Source organism: Aethalodelphis obliquidens, unplaced genomic scaffold (genome assembly GCF_003676395.1).
Source record: "Aethalodelphis obliquidens isolate GAN/ISIS:26980383/991018 unplaced genomic scaffold, ASM367639v1 scaffold63, whole genome shotgun sequence".
NCBI classification, from domain to species: domain Eukaryota; kingdom Metazoa; phylum Chordata; class Mammalia; order Artiodactyla; family Delphinidae; genus Aethalodelphis; species Aethalodelphis obliquidens.
Window position 1 is genome coordinate 7,867,612 of NW_020838007.1, and position 9,601 is coordinate 7,877,212.

The window sequence follows — 9,601 nt, forward strand, 5'->3', positions numbered from 1 at the left end:
AACACCAGTTTATTACTGGGATTCAAGAAGTCTAGATGCTCAGAGCCAAAAAACAAAAAAAAAAACCCAGAAACCTTTTCAAATCACTATTAGACCCAGTGATTTCTTCTTTGCAGTGATTTCTCTAAAGGGAAACACTCCAATGTGGGATTGAAAACTTCCCCTTGGTTATGGCTTGTTTTCTAGCGTTCTGAACCTGAGCAGGAACAGAGAGGTAGAAGGTGGTGGGCTCTGAACACCCTGATCAACATCCAGCTTCATTATTTGCTTGGAAAGGGGGACAGAGGCCACCTTCCAAACAAGCAGGTGCAGGAGGTTTCCTCTGAGGAAACATTTCTCCTCCACCCCCTCCTGTCTCCCCACCATCTCCATCCCCGTATCATCACATTTCTCTCTTGAAGCCCGTGAATGTTTGGTCCTTATTGTTCTTTTTGCAAAGTGCAAGCTCTAGCTTTAAACACAAGAGAATGCTGTGCACCTTGAGGAACAATCTTGTAACTGGAACTGTGGGCGGCAAAGCCCTCCTGGGTGGGATCCGTGGACCCTTAAACAGCCAGCCAAACTCAGAATATACAACAGCGCCCCCAGCCAAATATTTCTGTCTGGACCCCGAAGTTCAGACAGCACCTGCTCTTCTGTTGCTTTCTTCTTGAACCTCGGCTGCCCCATTTCAATAGATAATTTAAAACTTTCTTACTTTCTTCTCAATTCTCCACGGGGAAATTCCACTTTGAAATTCTTTTTTCCCTGTCATTTTTACTTTACAGTTGAGAGGGCAGGGACGAGCTAGGAAACAGGATTTCTTTCTCCCTCTCGCTTTTTAAAAATGACGTAGGGAGTTTGGACGGCCTCCCTACCCCCACCTCCCCTCTGATTCTAACCCTGATTCCTGGAGAATGACAGTTTTCCTTTCCATGTTTGCTGATGACCGCGTGGGTCGGAGCAGGAGGGGCTGCCGCACAGCGAGAGCCCCGGGGCTGATTCTAATCTCCGATGGGCCCCAACTGCCGAGGTCCCGGGGAGGCCGGCCACAAAGCCCGGCTGGGCTGGAGCGCGAGGACAGCGGACCGCGGTTGCCACGAGCCCCGCGGGGCGCGCAGCTCGGCGGGGGCGGCTCCACTCCGCCGGGCCCGAGTTCGCTGGGGGACAACTTACTGTGTTCGCTCTGCGTCCACACTGCCAACTCCCAAGTGGGAGGGGGGGAAACAGCAAAAGCTGTGTCGCGTCCGACAGTACAGGCAACAAAAGAGGAGAAAGGAGAGGGGAGGCGGGGAGGGAGGGAGGCAAGGAGACGGGGGCGCTACCCCTTGCTCCCCGAGAGCACCCCCCGGATGCTGATGGGGAGCCCCTCCCGGAGCGGCGGCCCTTTCTCTGGGCCCCCTTCGGCCCGCCGGTCAGACAGGTTAGTTGGGAGAAAAAGAACAAAGCTCCCAGCCAGGGCAGGCAGCGGTCCCGGGGCGCCCCGGGGGATGGGAGGGCCGAGGCCGAGGCGCCCGGCGCCCTGCCCTCCCCGCGCGCGCCCCCGGCCCGGGCCCGCTCCTCCGCCTCCCCTCACGCCTCCCAGTCCTCGGGGAAGCGGTTCTTCCGAAGGGACGCGCGCCCGCGGGAGAGGAAGTGGTGGGAGCGGGGGGAGGCCGGCGGGGGGGCGGCGGCGGGGAGCCGGGGAGGAGGCGGGGGACGGGGGGCGGGTGCGCCCCAGAGCTGCCGAGTCGGGCCGGGTACCGACTGCCATCCTGCAGCAATTTCCCTGTGTCATGGCTCCGGTCTCTTAGCAACAGCCGCGGGTCCGGCCGCCCCGAGCCGAGCGAGCCGCCGCCGCCGCGGGCTCAACTCCACCCGGCGGAGCCCGGCGCGCGGCAGCCACACAAAGAGGCGCCGGGTCGGCCGGGAGCGCCGCGGGAGGGCACGGCGAGGGCACGGCGAGGGAACGGGGCGGCGGCGGCGGCGGCGGGGAGAGCGGATCCAGGCAGGATGCAGGATGCGGAGGACCTGACACTTCTTGGAAACTCTTGGAAATGGCTCCCGCCCCGGCACCGTAGGGGGCTGCGCACCCCGGGCGGGCGCTCGCCCCTGCTGCGCTGCTGAGCCGCGCTCGCTCGGATGGAGGGCCCCGAGGCGCTGTCCCTGCGCTCCGCCGTCGGCTCAGGCTGAAAAAGTTTCTCCATGGTTCCTTTGTGTAGCCCGAGCGCCCGTTCTCTGGCTGCGAGCTGCCCCAGTCTACCCGGGTAAGTGAGCGATATTGTTTGCTTACAGTGCTGCCATTTTGAGCAATTCTGTCTGTCCCCGGCCCCCGAGCGGCCCCTCCCCAGCCCTCCTGCCCGAGCCCGGGTCCCCCGGGCGGGTGTTCGGGAGAGTAATTTTCCTGGGCGGGCTACACGGCATGCGCTGCCCAGATAAAAGCGAGTTCAGGACTGCCCTCACTTCGCTCCTGCCTGTTTTCTTTCCAGAGGCGGACTCCCAGCTGCTACACTCATGTGACTCCAACATACATAAGCAGACCTAATAAGAAGGGCAAGGGGCTCGCTGCCCTGCCAGTGAGGGACCGGGGGTCGAGGACCTGGGTCGAGTCCCGGGCAGGGCAGGGCGCTCCCAGCCCTGTGGGCTCTGAGCCTCAGACACCGAGTGGGGCTTAATCCATCATGAGCCGAGAACTTGAATGTCTCTCTTGGAAGCGGTCGTATTTTTAGACATCCCTCCTTTGCTTCCCCATCCTCCATTCCTTAACCACCCAAAGACCAGCACTAGGCAGTAAATTGCTAGGGCAGCCAAGCTCGAATGATAAGTTTGTTTTCCTTCGTTCTGTATGAAGAAAACCTCAAAGGTGGGTTTTCCGTGCCATCTGACCTTTATCAGTATTTCCCGTCAGATGGAAATACATAATAAAGGAGTTCAGGCTTCAGCAGAGCTGAAGGAATAATAAACTAGGGAGTTAATTACTAGCTGTTAAACTAATTTTAAAGATCTTCTGTAAGCGATTTGTTGAAACCCATTCCAGTCTTCCTTACACTCCACCCAGAGCCAAAGCTGCCTTGCTGAGGTGAAATACAGGTGTGGACCTTCCTCTCCCAAGACGTCCAGCACCCATATCAATGCCCAACAAAATGTTAGTTAGCCTTTCTCTCCTCTGGGAGAGCCACCTTGCCAACTGAGTCTGGGTTTGCTTCTAAAATGTCTGGCTTCCTCAATCCTTCTTAAAATCATCACAGGTCTTCAGATTATTACATTAAAGATGCTAGAGTCTAAGCAGTCTTTGTGTTACAACTACGTAATGAATGTGTTCATCTAGGGGTGGGAGGAAGGGATGGACAGTAAGCTACTCTGGTTTGGGGTTTTTTTTTTTTTTTTTTTCAATCTGTACTTACTGGTGCAGCTCCTTAAAAACAAAATTCAAAAGGTTTATAGATGTCTCTCTACTAACCCTCTGTAACCTACCTCATGTTTAACCCCTCTCTAACCCACCTGGCGTTCCTCCTTACTGAAAACCAACCAAGTTCGAGGAGATACTGATTTGCAAACATTAGAAATAGTTGATTACCATTTGATTTTCCACCAGTGGAGGAATGATCCTGCCTGAACTGGTATGATGGAGGTGAATCAAGGGCCAAAGCTCTTCACCCAGGCACCAATTAAAAGCAAAATTCTACCGAAGTAATCCCACATTTCCAAAGGGTAATTTATTCTAAAACATTATTTTATAAAGGATATAATTCCCAAAGGCTTGTGAGTGATATCTAAGCCTTTCAATTTCATACAATGCCCTTAATTTTAACATCTCTATTATAGAAGGGAACACAACCAATGGAACAGAAAATGTGTTACTCTGGGGATCCAGTAGGATTGAAATTTTTAGAAGCTGACAGATATCCACAGAGATGCGTCTGTGCATTTACCTACCCAAGCTTTATTATAAACAACTAAACTTCCTATAGGAGAGTCCATTGACTGTTGCTGTCCTCCTTTCCTAAAAATGACCTCATAAGAAAAAGATGAAAACAGCTCTCATTTGGGGAGATGTCATTCTACAAATCGTTATTACGTAGACTGCTGTACCTAGCTAACTGCCTCCTCATTTGAATATTTGGCTTGTTTAGAATGTGCTGTTGGCACAGTAATAAGGGGTCGGAACGCTATTATGGCAGAGTTTGTTTTTTAGTTTTTGTTTTGCTTTGTTTTCAGATTTGAATTTTCCCATATGAGAAAAAGATCTTTCTCTTGGAGATTCCGGGGGACTTCTCAAATTCCCTGATGAGATCTAGCACATGATACCTTTAAGGGAGTTCCTCTGAGGGAGGAGAGGAAGCCAGAAGGAAGAGCGCAGTTACATAACCAGTTACCTAAACCTAAATATTCCACCCCAAGAAGCTGTCCAGATGTTGCAAAAGAGAAATGAGGAAGCTGTGAGAGGGATCAGCGTGCCTCTAGCTGTAAGAACAGTGATGGCTGAGAGACCAGTTGGTGGAGGGATCCATGGTCAGAGCACTGACATAGTTCTCTACTGTTCTCCTAGCCATGAACTCTTTATTAGTTATCTCGGGTAAATAGTCCGTCTGCCAGGATATGACTTTTAATTCCCATCCAGTGAAATGATTTCCTTTTGTCTTTATAAATCAGTAACTTTTGTGACTGTTTTTGGGACTGTGGGCCCCACACTAACAGATCTCTGTGCTCCGTTAGAGACTTGGAACTCTGGGGCAGCTCCCTTGAGAAAGCCAGGAAAGCCCTCGCCCACTACCGCCGAGTCCCACATTTATTGATAGCTTTTACTAATGGTCAGAATGCCGTTGGCTGTCAGGCAGGAGCGTTTGAAATGAGCACTGCTGGAATAGTACCTACAGAGTGAGTGGAGGATGCGGGGGGGGGGGGGGAGAAGGAGGTGGACTCTCAAAGTGTTTTATCGTCTCTGATCACTTATTGCAACAGCGCTTCTCTTCCCTAATCCATTTCCCGCACCCCCTGGTCTCTACCTAGGGCACTCCCGTTAGCGGGTAATGGCCCTGGGACGAGGGACACGCACGTGGTGGGACCCGGGAGCGAGACCATGGCAGCCCGTGGGATGTTGCTGCAGCCAAGCCTACACCCTCTGACTGTCTTCCTCTGCTTTGCAGTGGGAGGAGGTGGCGGAGCAGCTAGTGGGCAGCTGGTGCCCCCGCCCCAGCACAGGCCTCCGCCCCAGGGGCTAGCCCCGCACTGCACCCACTCGCCATGATCGCCACCGGCGGCCTGCTGAGGATTTCCGCCAGAAAGCAGGATCCCCTCCGCCCCCCAAGCCAAGTCCCCAAGCGCAGGCGGAAAGCCAAGAAGAGGCGCAAGAACGACGTGGTGGTGGTGAAAGGCAAGCTGAAGCTCTGTTCCGTCTCCGGGCTCATCGCCCTCTGCGGGATCCTGGTGCTGCTGGTGGGCATAGCCTTGGCGGTGGTGGGTTACTGGCCCAAGGCCAACGGGACCAACAGGGAGGGGGGTAAGCAGCTGCCGCCCGCAGGCAGCGGCCACCGCGTCCCCACCATGACCAACAGCAGCAGCAGTGGCAGCAGAAACCGGTCCAGGAAGCACCCGGGGCCTCCGGAGGATGTCACCGCCAGTTCCGTGGGCGCGCCCAGGAGCACGCCTCCAGCACGGTCCTCCGCACCCTCCTCTTCGTCCTCTCCTACGTCCGTGGGCTTCTTCTTCCGCATTTTCTCCAGCTACCTACACTCGGACAAGCTCAAGGTCTTTGGGCCCCTCATCATGGGCATCGGCATCTTCCTATTCATCTGCGCCAACGCAGTGCTCCATGAAAACCGGGACAAGAAGACTAAGATCATCAACCTGCGGGACCTCTACTCCACCGTCATCGACGTGCACAGCCTCCGCGCCAAAGACCTGGCAGCCGCCGCGGCTGCGGCAGCCGCCGCCTCCTCCTCGTCCTCCGCCCCCGCCTCGGCGCCCCCAGGGGCCGCGCCGCTCAACGGCTTCCTCAGCTACGTGCAGTCGCGGGGCCTGGAGCTGAAGCCCGGAGGCTGTGGCGGCACCGGGGACGCCTTCGGGGCGACGGCGATGCTGGGCAGGGGTGCGTGGCCCCACCCAGCGGCGCTGGGCGGGGGCGGGGCCCGGGGCGCCGCGTCCCCCCCAGATCTGGCCTCGTCCCCGTGCCGCCCGCGGGAGCCCCAGAGCCTGGCGGAGGCCGTGTACAGCATCTACCGTGAGCGCTCCGGCGTGGCCGGCCGTCGCCGGGCCGCCGCCGCCACCGCGGCCGCCAGCAGCAGCAGCAGCCCGGCGCCCTGCAGCCCCCCCGAGAGCTGGGGCCGCCAGAGCACCGCCAGCTCCCTCGTGGGCTCCTCGCTGAGCGCCTTCGCGCTGCTGCCCCTACCGGGGGACCGCGACGGGGATGGGGACGCAGCGGGCGCGAGCCGAGGCTGGCAGCGGCCGCCCGGGGAGCGCGGCTCCCGGGAGATCCCGCGGGGCGAGCCCGACCTGAGCTTCACCGACCTCCGCGGCGCCCGGGGCGGCGCGCGCTGGGCGCCCCGCGAGCCGGAGGAGCCGGCGGGCGCGGCGGCCGCGTGCACCGCCAGGGGGCAGGGCGGCCGCCTGCCCAGGACCGGCAGGTACGCGGCCCTGCGACGCCGCAGCACCAGCGGGCTCCCGGACTACCGGGCGCCCTCGTCCCCCGAGCCCCCGCCCGCCTCGCGCAGCGCGGACCTGGACTCGAGCGTCCCGGCCCCAGCTGCCTCCCCCGAGCCCCCGCTGCGGTGGGAGCGCTCGCCCCCCGCCGGGCCGGACTCGCCGAGCTTCCAGTCGGATGACCCGTCCTGCAGCAATAAGGGCTACACCCCGCTGCGGGAGGCCGGCACCTCCCTGGAGTCGGTGGTGGACCCGGTGGCTGGTGAAAGTCCAGACGGTGATGCCGCCACCTCCCCGGGGGCGGAGCAGAGTCCCCCCGAGGGTCCTGGCCAGAAGCCCCCAGCGGGCGAGCCCCCCCAGCGGGTGCAGAGGCAGTTTACAAACGAGGAGAAACTCTTCATGATTTCCCGATCTCACGCCCCAGCGGTCGAGGACGGAGAACTGGAAACTACTGGCATTTAGGGAAAAAGGAGGCGAGAAAAGAGTGAGAAAATAGGAGAAACGCCCGCTTGAAGCAGTGAGCTTAACAGTTCCCTGTCCTTGAGGATTTATCCGAGGAAATCGTCCACTACCCAAAGAGCTGCAGAATGTTAGCCTTGAATTGCGTTCACGAGATTCCTGTAGATAACTCCAAGCAATTTTTTTTTTTAAAAAAAAGCAAACTAGTCTTATATGTCCGATGGTGATTGTTCTATGAAAACCAAATGTATTAAAAGGTCAGCAATCTAGTTCATGGATAAAATTCTCTGAATTTTCTTAGGATCAAAATAATATATTTTTGACAGTAACTGTGCACTTTACTCCAACTTTTTTTTTTGGATCCCTAATTTCCCTAACCTGTACTCTGCCGCTGGTTTTGTCCACAGCTGCTTGTGAACGACAAGCTTTTTGCCTCCTATGCTTCTGCGGAGCATAGAAGGGTCTATCTCAGTTCTCTGAGAACTGATATTACTAAAGGAAGTCAAAGCCAAAAGCATGAGTTTGTCGGGAAAGAGCACTTTCCTCGCCCCACCCCACTCTGCTCATCCAGTTGCCCAAAGGCCTCTCTATTTTTGAAAAGGGAATTTACATTTTGCTACTAGGGCGTCTAATGGAGACCAGAGGGGGCCAGCACCTAGATGGACTGTTACATTCCTAAATTTACTATATCAAGTACACGATACTTTATGGAGTACTATCACACCTGTACTGAAAATAGCATTAACATGAAAAAAATCTTTTTTAATAAAACAAGTTTCCAAACAAACAAACATAATACTCCCTCATTTTGCCTTGGAACTAATACTTCTAACACACATAAAACATTAGGCAGTTGAGCTGGTAAATCTAAGATATTTTGCTGTGATACTGCTACTGCGATTCTAGCTCTCTTCCCGCAACGTGCTCAGCACCATCCTCACTCAATCGAGTTCCATCATCTTTTTATCTTTAAATGTAGGGTAGAACTGAACATTTGGGAGTGTGTCTTTCAAAGAGAATGAAACATTAAATAAACAGTAATTTTCTACAGTATTTCTAGTTTACCTCTAAGTATTAATTTACAGAGCATCAGGCTTAATGTTCTGCTGTCATCCTCTTGGAGTTGACCATTTGATTTTTTCTTTTAAGTTCATGATCTTGAATCCGTGGCCTACATAGGCTAGCAGGTGATGTTTTAATAATGTGGTAGATTGTTTGTGCTTGACTTTATTAAAAGTCAATTAGTTAATTTTCAAGACCAGTAGACAAACAGTAATTAATGTACCATTCTGATGCCCCCTTCCGTGGAGTGTGAGCTGAGCATCTTGGGAACGGTATGGCTTTTTTTCACCTACTCGGTTACAAGTTCTACAGTTACGCACAGCTCAGGCTATCACGGCAGGAAGTTAAAATACTGATCTTCAAGGAAAACCTTGTCAAAGGTATGGTCATATCGGCGCCCATGAGTGAAACAGTGGGTCCAGTGGAAAGAGTGCAGATTCATGAGTGAGGCTGGACCCCAGCTTTTGGCATTTGCTAGCTGTATAGCCTTGAACAAGTCACAAATGCTGAGTCTCAGTGATGCCATCTAGAAAAGGAGAATTACTAGACAAACCTCATAGAGCTGTGAGAGGTGGGACAAGGGGTCCTGTGGACAGAGCCAGGTTGAGTGCTTGGCTCAGAGGAGTACTCAAAGACGGTGGTTACTGGAATTGTTACCATTATAACAGTGTCTGAATGCATGTTGGAGAAGAATGGGCCTTCCCTCCCCTTTAGCTCAAGAAATCCCGGGCTCAAATCTGGAATATCCACTTACTATCTGTGTAACCTTAGGCAAATCACTTAATCCCTCTGGGCCCCTGGTGGAAGATATAATCTCTCTGATTGCCTTCAGGTCTGAAAGCTTTACTTAAATTCAGGGTATTTGTTTTGTCCCGGATATAATCCTATCATATTTGTACATACAACTTTGCCAGATGAATATACTACTTCATAAACTACCATTAAGTGTCACATTCTGTGATCAATTTTTGAAGGACCTAATTTCTTCCCAGATTGAATTTGCATTAAGCTAATAACACACTTTAAAGCTGTGGATTAATTTATTTGGCTCTTCCATAGAGCAAAAGTGAGTTTCCTCTAAGAAGGGTGACAGGCGAGTATAATCATACCTCCAGGTAGTGTTAAATTTCAAGTCTCAATTGTTTTATCACACTTACAAAAGTATTTCAAAATTTCCTAGTTTTTCTTCTCCATTACCTTGCATACTGGGTAATTTATATACTGAGAGAGTTTGATGAGTTGTCTAAAAGGGAAAATAGGTTCTAGTCCTCTAAAATGCTATTTCCAGTCCTCAGAAAATATACTATAAAACGTTTAGCAAATAATTAAGCCACTTCCTCTTAGTTTAACTAAGGGGCAGGCAGAATATTTATGTCTTACAAACTTTAGAAAATTCAGTCCAACCAATTGACTAGGGTTAACAACGCTGATTGCCTTGTTATAGTAATCAGATTAAATAAAAACTTCTAGCTCGTATTGATCT

General features: G+C 53.3%; 1 protein-coding gene across 2 annotated transcripts; it reads left to right on the plus strand.

Annotated features, from left to right (window-relative positions):
* The first annotated feature begins 1,758 nt into the window (after window positions 1-1,758).
* Window positions 1,759-7,636, plus strand: TMEM200C (transmembrane protein 200C). 2 transcript variants are annotated; one of them, XM_027088624.1, is made up of 2 exons: window positions 1,759-2,225; window positions 4,969-7,636. In XM_027088624.1, the coding sequence occupies exon 2, from the start codon at window positions 5,203-5,205 to the stop codon at window positions 7,057-7,059; it is 1,857 nt and encodes a 618-aa protein (XP_026944425.1). In that variant the 5' UTR covers window positions 1,759-2,225; window positions 4,969-5,202; the 3' UTR covers window positions 7,060-7,636. The 2 variants fall into 2 exon arrangements, with proteins under 2 accessions (XP_026944425.1, XP_026944423.1); XM_027088622.1 differs by having other exon boundaries at window positions 5,106-7,636.
* The last annotated feature ends 1,965 nt before the right edge of the window (window positions 7,637-9,601 follow it).

Bases quoted from the DNA above. Each gene is read 5' to 3' on its own strand.
- TMEM200C (XM_027088624.1), top strand. From the start codon at position 5,203: ATGATCGCCACCGGCGGCCTGCTGAGGATTTCCGCCAGAAAGCAGGAT.